Here is a 19,418-nt window from a genome sequence, read left to right as displayed (position 1 = left end):
CAATCAAAAACCAAGTATGCGACAGAAAGATCAAGCTGGGAAGACGCAGCAAAATTCTAAGGGGTGCTTTAGAAAAGGTAAAATCTGGGGCACCTGGGTGGCTCAGTCAGTTGAGTATCCGACTTTGGCTCAGGTCATAATCTCACAGTGTGTGAGTTTGAGCCCTGTGTCAGGCTCACGGCTGTCAGCCCAGAGCCTGCTTGGGATTCTCTCTCTGCCTCTCTCTACTCCTCCTCTGCTTCGCAAACACTCTCTCTCTCTCAAAAATAAAACAGGGGCGCCTGGGCGGCTCAGTCAGTTAAACATCCGACTTCGGCTCAGGTCATGATCTCGCAGTCCGTGGGTTCGAGCCTCGCATCGGGTTCTGTGCTGACAGCTCGGAGCCTGGAGCTTGCTTCCGATCCTGTGTCTCCCTCTCCCTCTGCCCCTCCCCTGCTTGGACTCTCTCTCTGCCTCAAAATAAATAAATATTAAAAAAATTTTTTTAAATAAATTAAACATTTCTTTTTTAAAAAAAAAGTGAAGGTAAAATCTGGTATGTTACTCTGCAGCTCTTAACTTACATGTACTGACTGCTGTCCGAGGCCTCGCTGAGGAGGGTAAAGCAGGAAATCTTTTCCCTGATCAACATGAGCAATTGTTCCTTGTCTATTCATTTTAAAAAGTATTCTACATGCCTTTCTACTCTTCATACTCTAACTGAGCACAGCACATTTCTCATTCCTTCAGTTAAAAATGGGGTATGTCAACTAAACTATCATCTTTTGGGGAGGGGTTCAAATTAGAATTGTAAAAACTGTTAAAGTATGAAGTCAATACAGGCTAAATGCTTTGGGTTTCATCTGGCATAATAAAATATTAGCTGATTCATTTTGAAACAAATACAAAACGTAGACAGAACACTGACGAACTTTAATCAATTTAAAGTCAGGAATATAAAGACTCTGGCTCAATTTTTCTTTAATTTCCCAAATATCACTTATTTTCCTACAGTCTTAGCTTAACTTTAATAGGCATACTATAACACACTTGTTCTGGAAAACAAAAATTTGTGATTTCAAATAAAAAGTATGCATCCCAAAGTCCTTATACACCACTTAATACACCAAAATGTCAATGCCAAATTTCTGATTTTAATAAAGAAAATTCTCAACATCAAATGAACATTGTTACATTTACAATGCAGACTTTTACAAGAGATCTGAAAATGAAACGTGGGAAAATTATTGCTTCTAAAGTTGGCACCATCTATACATGAACTGAAACAAAAGCAAACTGCACCAAAACTGCCACAGAACCAATCTTTATCCCTCCTTATGACATTCTGTACAGCTTCACAAAGCTACCGTCTTATACTTTTCACCTTGAAAGGGATGTCTTGCCATCTGGGTACTTAAATTCTACACGTATATCCTGAGGATATCAGTGTGTTTAAGCATAGGAATGTCTTAAACGTTCCATGTTGAGCAGTACAATGAATGCTTGACAAACACTAATGTGAAGTTTTGTAGGTATGTTATTTGGCCAGATAATACAACAAAACCCAACAATGCAAAAAATGCAACATCAATTCACCATCCCTGGAACTGGAAAAGAGCTATTCTTTTAATTGACATAATCTAGGGAAGTATTTTAAATGTCAAAATATACATGCTGAATGTGATTTTGCATATGAGCACCAGAAATCTGAAAAGTTTACAAAAATTCTATAAACGTATAAGGTGCATTTATTCTTGAATTACATTCAGTTTGAGAAGAACCAGTACCCCAAAGCTCGTTAATATTTAAGAAATAGCTAATAGTCTCCAACTTGGCTTACAGCAAAATAAAAATACTGCCTTTAGTTTTTTTATACAAGTCATCTAAAATTATATTCAAAATTTAAGTGTTGCCTTTTATTGTGAATAGCAGTTTGATCATTAATTTATGTTCCAGTTTAAGATATTTCATGCACAATAGGTATTTAACGCCCTTAAAGTGTGTGTGTGTGTGTGTGTGTGTGTACACACACACACATTGAATCATTTAGTTAATATCTCAAGTTAACAAAATTTTATGTAGAATTGGGTATGAAGTCATCTGAGGTCCAATCAAATTATTTTTTACATGGTATCACTCCACTCAGTAATTACGACTTTTCTAAGTCCTTATATCTTCAGGCAAAACTGCTATTATGAAGTTAGATGAAGTAAATACAGAATTATTTCTTGGTTGACCATCAAAATAACTATGATATTAAAGTATGCCTTTTTCTAAACCGCATGGTCAATGCTGACAACAGTTCAAGAGGGAAATCTATGCCAGTGTTGCTCTAAATATACTGTCATGGCTGTCCTGCACTACCTGGTTGGGACAGGGAAGGGACGCGGCCAGCTTCCCTAGTTCCGTGGGGCTGCCACCCCCAGCCTCACTCTAAGCAGCTTCTGCGAAGTCATTATTCACACCGCTAACACGAAATCCAGCAAACTACAGTCCTGAATACCATCTACATTTACATATTTACTTTTTTACTGTGTACATTAAAAAAAAAGAATTCTGTTGTGCTTTTCACATATCTGATACAGGTTTTCATTTATTTCTAGGTTTTTTGGGAAGAGAAGAGAAAGACTAAGGAAAAAGAGCAGAGAGTCAGACTGTAAAGTAACATTACACACACAACTAGCCAAATATCTTTTTAATTTAAAAGATACTATCATTAAAAAGCAATATATATACATACATATATACGTGTATGTATATATGTGTATAAAAGAAAACAAAGTCTCCTCCCTAAAATCCAAATTATTCCATGATAGGTTTTCACAGCAACCAGTATACATATCAATATATTTTTCACAATCGGTTCAGTTATCCATCGGGTATGCTTTTAGAATTAAAGGATGTCATTACTGTAGCAGTCTAACCACTGTACTATTATTATGGAAATGTGCTTAGAAATGGTTCAGTGATTTGCTCATTATGATGACTATTTACAAAGGCATCTATTTACGTTAGCAATAAATAATCCTGATATCAAAAGGGATAATGCTCATGCACACACCGAGATGGCTGCATGCTCTTAAAGTATTTACACATAGCTCCTCTGTCACAGCTCTGCCATTAATAATGAAAGTGCGTCTCCTTCAACTTCCTCTACATCAGTCTTGCTTCTGGGGGATGCATCCTTCCATCTCGACAACTTCGGGCCATCCTTCGTACTTGTTTGTGTCCTTATTGTTCTTGATGTGCTGTTGGAATACAATAGTAGGATACAGGGTTAAAGACCGTTATGAACTGCTGCTCTACAGGAACATACTTCAGTGCACTCATTTCAGTAACACTCACGTCAGTGATGCGTGCACACCAATTACTGTTCCAGACAGTTAATGAGCCACCCTTGGGGCCTAGCAGGCCTTCAAATAGCCAAAAGAACAAAACATCGCACAAGTTTTCTAAAGGATCATCCGTTAGTCAAAAAGTGAAGTTTACATTCTTCTAAGTTCTAAGGTATTTCTAAACTTAACTGATTATAATATCAAAAGCTCGATTAAAATCCTTAGTAATCGATGCTTCCCAATGGTCCTGAAAAAAGCACTGACATGCCAATGCACTGTCATATAGGAAAATATTTTCCATGCAGAATAGGACTATTTTTAAATTTTGGTTTTAAAACAGTGCCATGGTTATTTCAAATAACTGATTACCAAGAGCTTATGAAAAATAATATGAACATATTTAATGGCTGCTTTGTCTAAGTTTCAAATAATTGGGATAGGAATATGCAGTGTATAGTTTCACAGTTTACTTTTGTCCATTAATTTTGAAAGTCTAAGACACTAACCTGTTCAAAGGGGCTTTTTGTCTTGATGCCTTTCCCACCACAGAAGACCCAGTTGTCTCTAAAACCAAGATTAGTAATAGAGGTACTCCCCAATTCAGCAATGAGCCGCCGTGCCTCATCATTGAGTCTTTAAGAGGAGGAAAAAGAATAATACAATTAACACAGAGCACTAATATTATCTAAGTATACTGATTCACAAGGATATTAACATATAACATGAGATGAAATGAGAAAGTATCAGCTTAAATGAGAATATAAAAAAAGAATAAAGAATTTTTTTCAGGGGCACCTGGGTGGCCCAGTCGATTAAGCATCCAACTCTTGGTTTTGGCTCAGGTCATGATCTCACAGTTTCGTGAGTTTGATCCCTATGTCGGGCTCTGTGCTGGCAGCACGGAGACTGCTTGGGGTTCTCTCTCCCTCTCTCTACCCCTTCCCCGCTTGTGCTGTCTCTGCCTCTCTCAAATAAAGAAATAAACTTAAAAAATTTCTTTTCAGAGCAACATTCCTACTATTTGAATTCTTTTGAATTCTTTAGTGACAAAAGACATGAAATCTAGCAATTTTAAGTTTATTCTATTAAGAAATACCTTTTAGATGTCTTCATCTTTACAATAATTCACTTTCATCTACATCCACCAAATAAATAAGGGATACCGCAGTGAGCACATGCCTACCTAGGTTAATACAAGGTCTTAAGCAAACAGTAGCTTTGCAAAATTAAAAATCACTTTGAATTTCCACTAATCCCTCTGTCAATTACATTTGAAAAAAGGTAAATGCGGACAGGTATCGAGGTGTTTCAAATACTATGTTTTATTTCAAAGAAAATGAATCTTGAGAGTAAGTATATAAATTGTACTTCAGTAAGAACTGCTGAGTGGTTACTTAGTAAAAATGAGCATCAACCACATAGCAGTGAAGTGCAGCCAACGACGACCAAGGGCAGTGGCAAAAGTTAACTGGTAGGGAAACAGCTAACTGAAAGATAGTGTTAAGAAATGTTGTGCGGGTTATCATCCTAATGCTGAGTATTCTCGGTCTCCTCTCTGTGTCACAAAAAGGAAGAAATTCAGTAGATACACGCTAGCTAGCCGTAGAGTTTAAAAAAGAGAGAGAGAGAGAGAGAGAGAGAGAGAGAGAACAAAAGATCGCTCAGGGCAAGGGCCACCTGTGCAGGTATTCGGCAGTAGGTCCTATATATCTTCCAAGAGATGGTAGTTACAGGTCACTTACAGATGTCTGTTCTGCTAAAGTCTGAGGCAAGGTAAGGTTTCTATTTGCAAATAGCATAAGGGGCAGTGAGGAAGGTACTTATTTACCTGACAGTGTTCTTTGAAACATCTCATGCCATTATCAGTCAACTCTTTTAAGGTACTAATGAAAGAAACACTAGGTACCAGAGTTCTCATGTAACTGTCGTGACGATGAATAAAATAATTTGTTTAAAAAAACTGCGTAAAACAAGAAAGAAGTGCATATATATTATACTTCCAGTTTATGCAAACCACATCCATGGGCAGTGGAGCTGGGCTGTTTTTTCTTTTAATTTTTAATTCCAGTGTAGTTAACATACAGTGTTAGATTCGTTTCAGGCGTACAATATAGTGATTCAACACTTCCATAAATTATCCAGTGCTCATCAGGACAAGTACTCTCCTTACTCGCCATCATCTATTTCAGCCGTGCCCCTGCCCACCTCCCCTCAGGCAACCATCAGTTTGTTCTCTGTAGCTAAGAGTCTGTTTCTTGGTTTGTCTCTCTTTTTCCTTTGCTTGTTTCTTAAAGTCCACATGAGTGAAATCATACAGTATTTGTGACTTATTTCTCCTGGCATTATACTCTGTAGCTCCGTTCATGTTGCTACAAATGACAAGATTTTATTATTTTTTTGTGGCTGAGTAGTATTCCATTGTCCACGTGTGTGCGTGTGTATACATACATATATACCACATCTTCTTTATCCATTCATCTATTGATGGCCACTGGGCTGCTTCCATATCTTGGTTATTGTAAATAATGCCACAATAGACATAGGGGTGTTTTTGTATTTGGGGGGAAACACCCACTAGTGGAGCTGTTTAACTACAGCCTGGGTACTGCTGTTCTCCTAGAGGAAGTTCAGTAGAATCACTGAAAAAATCAGCTATAACCCTGGAATATTTAGACTCAAAAATCTATATAAAGCGAGGCACTTACAACCTGGTAAAATAAAAATAAATGAAATGCCTTTGCAAAAGAAACCCTGAAGTCTTGGCCTCTCTGAAGATTTTGAGACTTTCAGAGAATCAGGTGTACATGCTTCTGGCTTTCTTCCCGAAGTCTGCAGCCGTGTTTTCCTGCGCCCATCCTTACATGAATTAGCCATCACTTTTCATTTGTTTGCTCGCTTAATGAGCAACCTGTATTAGAGGGACACTCCCTGAGTGCATTGCCTGAACCCTGTTTTCTTGTTTCCAAATGGTGTTAGGATGTCGTGGATTTGGAGGACTGTCAAATTCCACTTTTTAGTTTATCCAAACATTCTGTTTTCTGGCTACCTTCCTAGAACATTTTACTTGCATTACCAGCACTAGCAGGTGAATCTTGCTGCAATAAGAATAAATAGTATTAAAATGCAGAGGTTGGGCAGTAGGTTCACTAGGCAGCCTAGTGATGACCGCCTATAGAGGTTTTGGTGGTTTTGTTTGTTTATTAATTTATTTTTTTGGGGGGGGGGAGGGAGAGAGCGAGTGCATAGTGGGAGAGGGGCAGAGAGAGAGAGAGAGAGAGAGAGAGAGAGACAGAGAGAATCTGAAACTGAATCAAGGCTCTGAGCTGTCAGCACAGAGCCCTATGCAGGGCTTGAACTCACAAACTGGGAGATCATGACCTGAGCTGAAGTCAGATGCTTAACAAACTGAGCCACCCAAGTGCCCCAGCAATACATTAAAAAAAAAAATTTTAATGTTTATTTACTTTTGAGAGTGAGAAACAGAGAGAGAGAGAGACAGGATGCAAGTGGGGAGGGCAGAAAGAGAGGAGATACAGAATCCGAAACAGGCTCCAGACTCTGAGCTGTCATCATAGAGCGTGACGCGGGGCTTGAACTCACAAACTGGGAGATCTTGATCCGTGCTGAGTTGGAAGCTTAACTGACTTGAGTCACCCAGGGGCCCTGAGGCTCTGGGGTTTGATTCACATTTACATCTCAGAGTAATTACCAATTGGCACCTCATGGGCTTTGGGGTTGCTCCTAAATAGCTGAAAGTGAAGTTCACAGATGCCAAGAGACTGTTTTATACGTAAAGTAAAAACTGCTTGCAAAGTCGGTGGTTTCTCCGACTGCAGGCCTGGCTCCCTGTAAAAAGTATGAATAAAATCTTCTTCATCTATGAATTTTATATCAATTAAGAAATACATTGAAGGGCAATCATTTTTACTTCCTTACTTGTGAATTTCAGAACCAGTCATCTTGATGTACATGAGTAAACTAGGCCAATTTAGCCAGAGATCCAGAAGCAACTTGAAAATGGCTTTGTTTTGACTCCCTCCCTTCATCTCTTTACTTCCTTTCCCATGAGAACACCCTGCGGTCCTGTGCAGAAGAGGGCAACAAAGCCGGCCTACGAGGGCTATCTTTAGAAAGGCCTAACAGCGGGTTGGTCCCCGGCTGGCAGCTGGACACTTGGATTTGGGGAGGGCTCCCCCCATTCCCAGAACTGCTCGGGATGGGTCACTGTGCCTGTACTGCAGAAGCAAGGCTGTCTATGCTGAACACCTACTTTACGTCTGGGTGTCTGGAATCTGGGGATGTGTCAGGCAGAGGGTGCCTATGTGGCCAGTAGCCAGTAAAATCCCTGGACACTGAGTCCCCAGTAAGCTTTCCTACAAGACAGCATTTCACAGTGTTGTCACTGTTTGGTGCTGGAGGAATGAAGCCTGTCCTATGTGGCTCCACTGGGAGAGGACTCTTGGAACCCGAGCCTGGTTCCCACCAGACTTTGCTCAGTGCGTATTTCCCCCCTTTTTGCTGATTGTGCTTTTGCTGCAACAAATAGCAGTCATGAGGCGAGCAGGACCACATGCTAGTCCTAGCAAACCCTCAAACCTGGGGTGGTCCAGGAGCCCCCACCCCTTACCCCTATGAGTATCCACTATAGTTTTAGAACAAGGTAAGTTTCTCAGTAATTTCTAAAATTGTCTGCTTTGCCTACATAGAACTTGGAGGATTTCATTATTCCTTTCTGACATCTTTTATTTTAGTAAAAGATGATTTCATGTTTCAAAAAGAAGTTTAAAATCATGCAACGTAACCAATATTCTCAGCACTTGATTCAATACACATTAGGTATCAAAATATCCCATTTCTTTATTTTATTTTTCAATGCTGTTTTATTTTTCAGAGAGACAGAGAGACAGAGCAGGAGCAGAGGAGGGGAGAGAGAGAGGGAGACACAGAATCCAAGCAGGCTCTAGGCTCTGAGCTGTCACCACAGAGCCTGATGTGGGGCTTGAACCCACGAACTGGGAGATCATGACCTGAGCTGAAGTCAGATGCTTAACTGACTGAGCCACCCAGGAGCCCCTCCCATTTCTTTAAAAGCCAGTGTAACTAATATATACATAGCATAAATTTAAAAATATAAGCTTTTATTCTATATAGGACCCCCATGAGTGTGTTACATATACATTAATCTCCACCAATGGTCTTAACTAGCAGAGATGTGAAAAATTTCAATGGACTACATTTTCTTTAAAATTAATTAAAAATTATCCTGTGACAAACAAGAAAGCAGAGACAGGGATCAAGTTTTCCCAGAAGAGATTCTACAGCTACACAGGGGCAATCTGGAGTACAATAGAGGAAGTGGGTACTGGAGAGGGGGCGACTCAGAGATCTGCCTCCATCTTTCCTGGGGAAAAAGGAGCTGCTGAGAGCCCCACGGTCACACCATCACAACAGGCCGATGCACCCTGTCTTGAAAAGCACAGAAAGCAACATGGAGAATTAATGTCCTGGGCTCAATATGGACCAACAGGGAAGAACCACTTGGGAAGTAAAAGTGTAGGTGTCAAGAACTCTGGAAGAAAATCACCATACTATCTCCGGAAACTGAAGAATAAGCAACGCCAGGTACAGGTGACCCCGGAGCCTGGACTTTGAAGAGAGCACATCATACAAAGTTCAGATTAAAAGCTCTTATGAGAGAAGAGGACTCTTCAAAAACAAACCAAAACTCCCAATAATTTTCACTGTATGATTGCTAGCAATCCCAGAAAAGAGAAGGATAGGTTCCAAATTAGTGCTGCTATAGGAGTGTTCTCTGATGGGCTCAAACTCAGAAAAGCATCCAAAAATGTAGGGCAAATCATATTACTGATGGCAAAACTTTGAATACTACTACCAGGAAGACCTGTAGTGCTCAGAATAAGATGAGACTCCTAAAACTATAAAAGGCCACAGAAAGAACTTCTGCTACTAAGCACAAACAACGAAGTGCTTCACAAGAACAGTATAATATCGAGATCAAAGCATGCCTGTCCTTTCCAGGGAGGCAAACACTCTGATCAACATAAAAAGGGAAGAGTGGTTCAGGAATGTCTATATAAGTGCTTTAAAGTAAAGGGAAGCCTCCAGGCCTACACACATCACACAGTTAAATTCCGAGGAACTTATTAATATCATCTTCAAGGCAATGTCCATTATTTTAGAAGCATTATGGAAAATGAAGGTGCTAGGTCGTTAAAAGTTACTCCAGTCTTCAAAAAAGGCAAGGAAATTTTTAGAAACAATGGTTCAATAGAACTACTTCCAATTCTTAGCAAATTCTAGAATGGATTAGAGCAAGGAGATCCTGTGAACATTAAAAAAAAAAAAAAAAGGAGGAAGAGGAAAGATGGGGTAGTGAGGAGGAGGGAGAAATAAATCAAGCCAAGTTAACGTCATCTCAGGCATTTCACCATGTAAAGAGGTTTTCGGGTGGTAGATTAGGCTACCGTAATTAGCATAGTTCATGAGTTTCAAGTGAGCATCTGAGAGTCTTAGAAAATAGCCTCTATGAATAAAATAATGAAGCAGCAGCTGGATGATATGCCTATTAGGGTGCACTGGCAGCTGTTTAAAAAACAGTTTCTGTAGATGATCAGTAGATGAATCCCTCGGAGGAGGCCCCTAGTAGGGTGGCACACTGCCCTTGGCGAACAGTTTCATCAATGACTTCGATTTAGACACAAGAACAACTCTGGAGAGACTACAAAGCCTGGATCATGGAAATCTCATAGGACAAATGTCAGAATCATGACCTAATGGGCTAAAATCAGCAAAATTGAATGTAACAAGGATAACAAGGGTAAATGAAGCCCTTCATTTAGATTAAACAAAAGCAAATACTGAATGGGGAGAAAGACCTGACTTGGCAGTGGTTTAAAAAAAAAAAAAAAGGTCTGAGATCAAATGAAATGATCTAAGAGTTTAACTTAACCAAAAATTCATGAGTCAAAAATGTGATATGACCATTTAAAGGAAACTAATACAATACTAGTCTGCATGAATATTCAAAGAAATGTAATCTCCAGAACGGTAAAAGCTAGCCTCTCCCCTGCACTGGCCAGACCACATCTGGAGCCCTGTGTTTGATCTGGGGCACTCATTTTAAGAGAGCTGATAATCAACCAGAGAGCTGATGCCCAAAAAAATGCAGCCCAGAGGGTAAACCAACCCAGAAACTTAACATGATGAAAGGTGACAAGGGTCCTGTGTATGGTGCAGGAAAACGGAAAAATGAAAGAGAAATGCTAATTAGTTTCAAACATGAAGTATCAAATGATTTGGGGAACATATTTATTGCTCCATTTACCCAAGCTAAGACTACCAGGTGGTATTTAGAAGGAGACCAACCCTGAGAACGTAATGTTTACTTAATAATTTTTTGCTCTGTTCTGTTTCAGATAGAGCAATGATGAGATACTGGTGCCCTTCAGAGGTAAGCAGTTCAGCGGAGAGATTTGTAAACGAGTTCCATGGGAATTCCCCCCCCCCACCCCCAACCGTGGCTTGGATGGATGCTTTGTCAAATGACTTAGGATCACTTACTTCAGGTCACCCACATTTAAACCTTTCACTTAGCCAGGAAGCTAACACGTCATAGAGTGTTGTCTCCAAAAGGAGGGCTACGATAGCAAAATTTAGCTTGCTCAAACTATTAAAGTTCTTCATTACATAAACAAATAATTTATTTTAAAAGGGTAGGTCGGGGGAGGGGGAGGAAGCAGGCATCATTAGAGATCTGCACTCTCCAAAATGTACCTTTTCTTAAATATAGTGGGGGTTTTTTGTTTGTTTTTTGTTTTGTTTTGTTTTTAAAATGGGCTTCCTTGTTACAATCAAGAAACACTGGGATAAACAAAGGTAAAGAGGTTTCCTTAGGGGCAAACTTCAGGGCCTTGCATTGTAAATCCCTGAAAGAGGCAAAATGCAAGGTGCCATCCCCCAAACTTATTTGACCATTACAGGTTTAAAGGGCTGGGATCCCACTAGAACACACTCTGGGAAGTGCTGTGATGGAGACCAATCGCAAACACTCTCACAAGTTCACTGTACAGCCAAGGAGCTCACTGCTGATAGCAGTAACTGGGATCAGGCAGGGACAACTATGGAGAACCCATACCAACTCCCAGTCTTAGAGACAGTAGGCACATCCATTTCAAATTCTAAACTCTTTTGGGTATTGGGTATAAGCAGGAAAACAAACCATTCCTATGAAGTAAAATCCAGAAGCCTTATGGAAAGAAAAGTCCTTAACACTTCAGTTGAAGCACAGACAGCTTCTAATCCCATAGAAGACTGGGTATACCACAGCTGATGAATCACACTTCAAATGTTCCACAGATACCTGCCAAGGTGTATGCTTCAATTCCGTTACATTTAATAGATGCAGATGGCCATTTATAAAGACTGCGTGTCCATTTTTGTATAAAGGACACAATACTTACAATTTATTTCACTGGTGTTTGGAAAAAGGAAATATTCAAAATACAAATTCATGTACCCAAACTGAAAATGCAGACAATTGAAATCATTTAAATATACAGAGGTTGAACCATACATTGGCTAAGTATAAAGACATCACAATTTATTTATTTTTTTTAATTTATTTTTGAGAGAGCGCACAGGGGAGGGGGACAGAGGATCTGAAGGGGGGCGGGGGGGTGGACAGAGGATCTGAAGGAGGCTCTATGCTGACAGCAGAGCGCCAGATGTCAGGCTCAAACTCACGAGCCGTGAGATCATGAGCCAAAGTTGGAGGCTTAACCAGCTGAGCCTCCAGGTACTCCAAGACATCAAAATGTAGATTTCTACTTTTGCCTTACAGGCTGAATGTCTTCTGATTCTGCTCTTGTTATATATGATGGGCACCAATAAACGTCAGTTAAAGAAGAAATATCATCCTGTCTTAGTTCTTAGGTATCGCCACAATTTATCAGAAGAAGGGAAACAGGTCTGAAGCTGACAGCTTTAATTATGAAATAACATGATGAAAAAGAGAGGTCATGTGTATCTACTCAGGAAAGCAAGGTTTTTAAAAAATTTTAAACCTCAAATTATACATGTAAACTATCTTAATCTATCAGCAAAAGCAAATAGCAAGTTACTTGTTTTTTCATAAAGAATGCCTAATTACTTTCCATTTAGTTCTATCTACCTAAATGGCAATGGATGCATAGATCAGTTTTATTTAACCTTCCATCTATGGATTTAACACATCCTTAGCTGAACCAGATAAAATGTAGTCAAAGAAAATACTTCCACTTTAAAACATTCACAAAGTAGCACTGTTTTCTTAGTGCAAATCTGCAATAATGTAATTATACATTAAATGCAGGTACAAAAAAAATCAATAAACAGACATGCCATATTCCTTTGTGAACTTAATTTTATAGGCTTTTCAATTAAAATCTGTAAGGAGTGCTTTTTATTCCTGATAAAAGTACCATACTTTTCATCTGGATAAAATATCATAGAAGGGATTTGAGAAACACTATTATTAAAGACTTCTTAACCACCCCAGAAAGGTATTAAGTACAGTTATTTTTATAAAATAGTTATTAAAAAACTGAAACAGTGCCTTACTGGGGAAGGAAGAAATAGATGAACAGAACAAAAATTATAAAAAACAAAGTCAAATCTACATGAAAATAGGCATTCTAAGACACTGAGAAATAACAGATTTATTTTTTTAATTACATGAAAACAGGGGAGCCTGGGCGGCTCAGTCAGTTAAGCGTCTCTTTTTTTTTTTTTTAATTTTTTTTTTTTAACGTTTATTTATTTTTGAGACAGAGAGAGACAGAGCATGAACAGGGGAGGGGCAGAGAGAGAGAGGGAGACACAGAATCTGAAACAGGCTCCAGGCTCTGAGCTGTCAGCCCAGAGCCCGACATGGGGCTTGAACTCACGGACCGTGAGATCATGACCTGAGCCGAAGTCGGACACTCAACCGACCGAGCCACCCAGGCGCCCCATGCGTCTGACTCTTGATCTCTGCTCAGGTCATGGGACTGAGCCCCATGTCAGGCTCTGAGCTGACAGCACAGAGCCTGCTTGGGATTCTCTCTCATTCTCTCTCTCTCATCCTCCCTTGCTCACGCACGTGCGTGCGCTCGCTCCCAAAATAAACATTTTTAGTAAATGTTCAATAAATAAAATACATGAAAACAGTGAAGTTGCTGGAAGAAGAAAACGTACTAAATATTTAATTTGGATATAGGAAAATACTTCAAGTATAAAAGTAGAAGAAACTAAAATGAAAAATCCATACACTTGACTAAATAGGAATTGGTCTAAACCTTGAAAGTCAAAAAGCACCATAAATTGACAAAAAAACCCACAAAGTAATATATTTTAACATGAGAAATGGTTAATATCCTTAACGTATAAAGGTCCTTACAAATCAATATGAGTCAACCTAAATGGTCAAAAGACAGTTTACAAGAGAAAGAGCCAAAAACACTTGTGAAAAAAAATGCAGTCTCAACAATAACCAAAGAAAGGCACATTAACAAAATCCCTTTCCAAAACTTTTAGAATTGGTAACTTTTAAAAAATTAATAGTCAGTGTCCTGAAACTTATGAGAGCCATGTAAAATTGGTACAAACTTAAAAAAAATCATTTTTAAAAAACATAAACATCCTTTGATTCAATACCTTACCTCAAAAAAATCTGTCTTAAAGAAAGAGATGATTGTTCAAAAATGTTTAAGATAGTACATTTTTCTAAGTATGAACACTTGAAATAGCCTGAGGATCCAGCAGCAGGTATTTGATTAAATAATTTTTAAATCATGACACATGTTTAAGGGCTATACTAGGCAGACATAAACAATTTTGTTATGAAAGCTATTTAATGTTATGGGAAATATTCACCACATAAAGAAATTAAAAGGTATGCTGTAAATGCTAGCATTCCAAATGATTAAGATGAAGAAAATACGTGTATTAAGGAAACTGGAGATGGAAACTAACTTATCAATGGTTATCACTGAGTAGACAAACTATAACTTGTTTTCTTTGTGCTTTTCTGTATTTTCAAAGTTTTACAACATGTACAATTTTAAGAAAAAAGTTTTATATAAAAGTTTACCATGCATTAAACATTATGAAAAACATATCACACTTATTCCTTCACAGTTAATGCCACTTCTAGGAACTTACCCTAAGGACATGATTACTTAAAAGGATGTTTATCGAAATGTTATTTATGATACAAAAATTTTGGCAATAATAGGAAACTTTCAAATAAAGGTGGGGCCGTGTGATCAACTCTTGGTGGGCCATGGGAAATGCTACTGAAGAATCTTAATATTAGAGAAAACTATTTAAGGTTGCTAAAATTAGAATATAAAGGGGTATAACAAACTTTAGGTACTATGTGGTTCTAACTTTATGACCATATATGCATGATAAATACAGAGAAAGACAGAAGGAAGCAAATAAAAAAATGTTAATAGTGTTTATCTGGAATTTGAGTACTTTGCTCTGCTTTATGTATTTTCTTTTCATTGAAAATGTATTGCTTTTATAACTAATTATAGCTCCAAAAATTGTATAAAATTTTAAGTTTACATACTTGGTTGCTCCATCATCGTATGTTCCCATTAAGACTATTGTTCCATCTTGTATGGACTTCAGAAACTCAATAAAGGGGGCCACATCTGGAGAAAAAGAAAGGATTGATGGTTTGGGGGGATTTTTTAGTGACTAAGTAGCCATCACGATAATCTCCTAAAAGTTAATAAACTAAAACATGAAGTATTTGTAAATCAATAATTTCAAAAGTAGAGTAACCAAAAGGGAAATAAATCTTATGAATAGGTTAAAAATGAAGTTTGTCCCTTAATAGGATCCCACCATCAACTTAGAATTTCCCAATCCTGATTCATCCTATGTGTCTTTTGTACTGACATTCCACCAGGGGCTAAATGAAAAAAAAACACATGGCAAAGTCCTATTAAAGCATGACTTATAATTTAAAGAAAGAAACTTGGGGTGGGGGCAGAAGAAAGCCTCAGGGATTCCCTGGGTATATGTAAAATGGTTTGGGTACTTATCTAAAAGGACACAGAGCTTTTATCTAATTCATAAAAGGCTCTGCAATTTCTTTAAAAATTAAATACACATACGCATGTACACGTGCGCACGCACACACACGCACATACACACACACACACACACACACACACACTGATTATGATCCTCTGGGCATATCTTGGGAGAGGAATGAAGGCTATATCTAATTATGGCAAATATCACAGTCATTACCTGCTTCGTCTAGTGCACCAAGATTCACAAAAACTTAAAAATAAACCACTTCAGTGACTACAAAGTGGTCAGAGGTAGATCAAGTACTACCAATCATTTTATATCTTGAATGCTCCAATATCAGGTCTCTGTGCAGTCCCCAAATCTAACACTATTTCAGAACTGGAACACTTCAAATTTACTCAGTTTCTTCCCATAGCAGATTCCAAAGACGTCCTCTAACTGCATTCTTTTTTGTAATAATAGCATTTTCAATTCTGAGAAAATGTACAGAGCAGCTAACAAACCATTTCCTTTTAAATGCAAAGATGGAAGTAAACTGCACCTATTTCTTCACTTGAAGAGTCTTTTCAGCGTTCAGCAGTAATTAATCTACCATCTACAGTTGATGAAACAGCAGAGCTTCTAGTCACGTGGCTGATTTCAACAAAGGTTTTGGTACGGTGTTTCCCTGTAGTAAGTTTTGGTGGGGCCAATTATGCCATGAGAGTATAAAATTGATGGTAGCATTTTAAGTTTATACCGTTTTGACAGCCATGAAAAGTCCTAAATAAAACATTGCATCTCATTACAAGCTGAAGAAATACTAGAAAAGCTGAATGGTTTGAAAACCTAACATAAACTTCAAGACTAACAGCTACTGGCTTCTAGGGAATCTATAAAGGGAATGGAAATGAGGAGGTGCTTGGGACAGCCTCATGCTGATATATGTCCCAAACCAACACCTCAGAAAAGAATCCAAAGATAAATCAGTGTTGGCCTTCCATCAGATCTGAGGAAGAAATGTCTTTGGGGCACACTCTTGTTCAAGGGGCTAGGTCCTCGCTTCTGCATGCTGGTAAATGACTTACACCTGTTCCGTGAGGAACTTCCACATTAGGAAGATACTGGTGAATCAATCTATGTGCAGTGAACTATAAAGAACACTCTATTCTTTCTCTCAAGTACTTATCTACTTTAATAATAATCCTGGTTATAATTTATTTTAGCGACTAAAAAATATGCAAAAAAATTAAGTAAAAGTGCTTAAATTGCTTCTGCCCTTCTCTAAATTACTTCTTCCTTTTTAAAAAGTTCAGTCAGAAACCTAAAGGATCCAAAGCTTTCAATTAGTTGTTCTGCAAAATACAGAACTCAGATTTTTAAAATCTAAATTTTTGTATTATTGCTCCTAATTACACAATTTCTATGAAAAAGCAAAATATACGCAATATGACTAATGACTTAAATACAGATAGATGTTTAGTGAAAAGAGAAAATGAATGAACACAAAAATACCATTATTTTCTCAGTAATGGGCTATGTTATATTGAGGAGGCTTAAAAAGTCAGTCAGTGCTATAGCAACAGAACAGTTACATGTTACCTATCTATACTTACCTCCTCCCCACATGTCAAAATATTTGGTGTCTAATACTTCTCCTGTTTTTCCTGAAAGAGATGGAAATCGTATCAAATTACGCAATTGAAATATACTCCTACACTGTATGGGACAAATGATTTTATCCAATGATGGGTGTGAATTCATTTACAAGAAAGAGTTATTTTGAAAAAGACTTAAAATATGAACTGTGTGCATCTGAAATATATTTCTAAAAGAGTAACTTTTGGATAAATTAAAATTCTGCACTTTCTCACTAATCTTTAAGCCAAGGAGCAGCAACCAAAGTTCATGAGAGACTGTATGTAGACCACTCAAATTCAGGTCGATATTTTTCATTCTTAGGTGTTACCACTTTCCCTTATTTAACAATTACCAAAAAATATGTAAGCCTTTTACAAAAAGATTAATTGATGCTATTTTCTTTTTTAATTTTTTTTTAAACGTTTATTTACTATTGAGAAACAGAGAGAGACAGAGCATGACCATGGGAAGAGCAGAGAGAAGGATAGACACAGAATCCAAAGCAGGCTCGAGGTTCCTAACTGTCAGCATAGAGCCTGATGTGGGGCTTGAACTCACAAACTGTGAGATCAGGACCTGAGCCGAAGTTGGATGCTTAACCGACTGAGCCACCCAGGCGCCCCAATTGATGCTATTTTCTATCATTAAAGTCATCTTTTAAAATTTTTTCACCTATTTCCCTTTTAAAGTGTATTTTTTTTTTTTTTTTGCTATCAATTAGACAAACAGGTACAGAGCTTTTTACCTAAGAAAATGAAGAAAGTAGAAATGCAGAAACTTATCTTCTGTGAAAGAAGTAAAGAATATTTTCCTATACTACGAACTGGGTAAGGTGGCCGTGGTTCCTAATTGCCCCATTACAGCCTTACAGGGTTATTGTACCAGAAGGAAAAGGCAAGCATGCAGTTCCTTACTTCACGGGTTCAGATTTTCAGATTTGATTTTGCAAGAATACTTGAGATGCTCATGATTCAATGAACTTCCTTTCACTAATGAACTTACATGATGAATGTGGATAATACTGAAAAGTTACAATTAATTTTTACTCTTCATTCCTCTCCCCACCCCTCCCATTAGTCCATCACCCTCTGTCATTCACACACCCTCATCATGTCAATCTATCTTCATTTTGTTAGATTCCACATTCCTCAGCATTCATCAATTTCACATGGGAAGCTCTCCACACACTGCACAGCAAGTGGGAGGCTTCCAAGAAAGCATGCTATAATACTTGGACACCGAGTCTCCCCCTACAGGTGGTTTTTGTGGATGAGGGTGGGAAGAGGGCTTTAGGGTCAAGTGTGGCACTTTCTGACCTGATCCCTTGATATTAAGGTGCATTTTACTTTGGGCCACATGAGTATCCACTGATCACATCTGTAAGCTAAAATAATTATTCTTACCATTTGCCAAGGCAACATTGATCCCTCTTCCAACGTTATTCTTAACGCCACTCATTAAACTGAAGGGGAAAAGTCAAGACAAATTTAGAATTAGATATTGTAAATAAACCTAGATCAGAGAAATAAAGCCATGTCAAAAAAGAGTTGGGGATATTATATACACACACAATTGTTTAATAACTGCAGTGGAGATTAAAAGGTCTCTACTACATCACAGGAGACAGTCTAAATTTAAATAATTTTAAAGCAATGTCCTTAAATAAGAATTCACAAATAGATATATTAAAATGTATCAGGGCCCAAATACTATTTTTTGCTGCTCTTTTGTGTGATGAAATGGCATTTTAGAAAATCTTTAAAACATGTGGACATTACGCACATATTTTGCACTATCCTCCATGGATCAAACAATAATCTCTTTTCTACTTTTTGCAATATCAATGTGACATAAAACAGAAGTGAGATGCTTTTATAATCTGAAAACCAGAATAATGGTGAACATCCTCTTAATCATTATCAATGTAAAATTTCTCTACACTCAGAAGAAGGAATCTTGTACGCATTTAATTGCGGCATCAAACCACACTCACTTGTACTGTTACAGCTGAGGTAATCACCATCCACGAGCAGCTTACAGACCACTGGGATACTGTGACATGGAAGGTAAGAGTGGAACACTGGCTTGTGTCGGTTCGGTTTGCTGAATCAGCATTATTACACTCAAACTGTAGGTGTCTTTAATTCTAAAAATTCAAGGTAATAGTGATACTGCCGGTGGTGTGCTGTTCAATGATTCACAACTGGTTTGTGGTTGGTGGAGAGGGGCAAGTATGCATATGTGAGAATACACACAGACACACACACACACACTCACATGTGGTACATCTATACACACGCACACAGGGGCCTATGTTTATCATGAACTTTTCTGATAAAAAAGATTTGTTCCACACAATTTCACAGGAAAAGCTGTAATACTCTACTACGAACC

At 38.1% G+C, this 19,418-nt stretch overlaps 1 protein-coding gene across 1 annotated transcript in view; it reads right to left on the bottom strand.

The window, feature by feature from the left end:
- Positions 1-1,113: 1,113 nt before the first annotated feature.
- The window catches only part of FAM3C (FAM3 metabolism regulating signaling molecule C), a 57,135-nt gene continuing 38,830 nt past the window's right edge, over positions 1,114-19,418 (bottom strand). Inside the window, exons 6-10 of the mRNA XM_027075347.2 lie at positions 18,428-18,486; positions 17,000-17,050; positions 14,929-15,013; positions 3,821-3,947; positions 1,114-3,227 (exon numbers count right to left, since the gene is read on the bottom strand). Of these exons, the coding sequence (XP_026931148.1) occupies positions 3,138-3,227; positions 3,821-3,947; positions 14,929-15,013; positions 17,000-17,050; positions 18,428-18,486 (412 nt within the window). The 3' untranslated portion in view covers positions 1,114-3,137. The remainder of the gene's footprint in view (positions 3,228-3,820; positions 3,948-14,928; positions 15,014-16,999; positions 17,051-18,427; positions 18,487-19,418) is intronic.

The sequence above is a fragment of the Acinonyx jubatus genome, chromosome A2, assembly GCF_027475565.1.
Source record: "Acinonyx jubatus isolate Ajub_Pintada_27869175 chromosome A2, VMU_Ajub_asm_v1.0, whole genome shotgun sequence".
NCBI classification, from domain to species: Eukaryota; Metazoa; Chordata; class Mammalia; order Carnivora; family Felidae; genus Acinonyx; species Acinonyx jubatus.
This window is presented reverse-complemented; position numbering and strand designations above follow the sequence as displayed.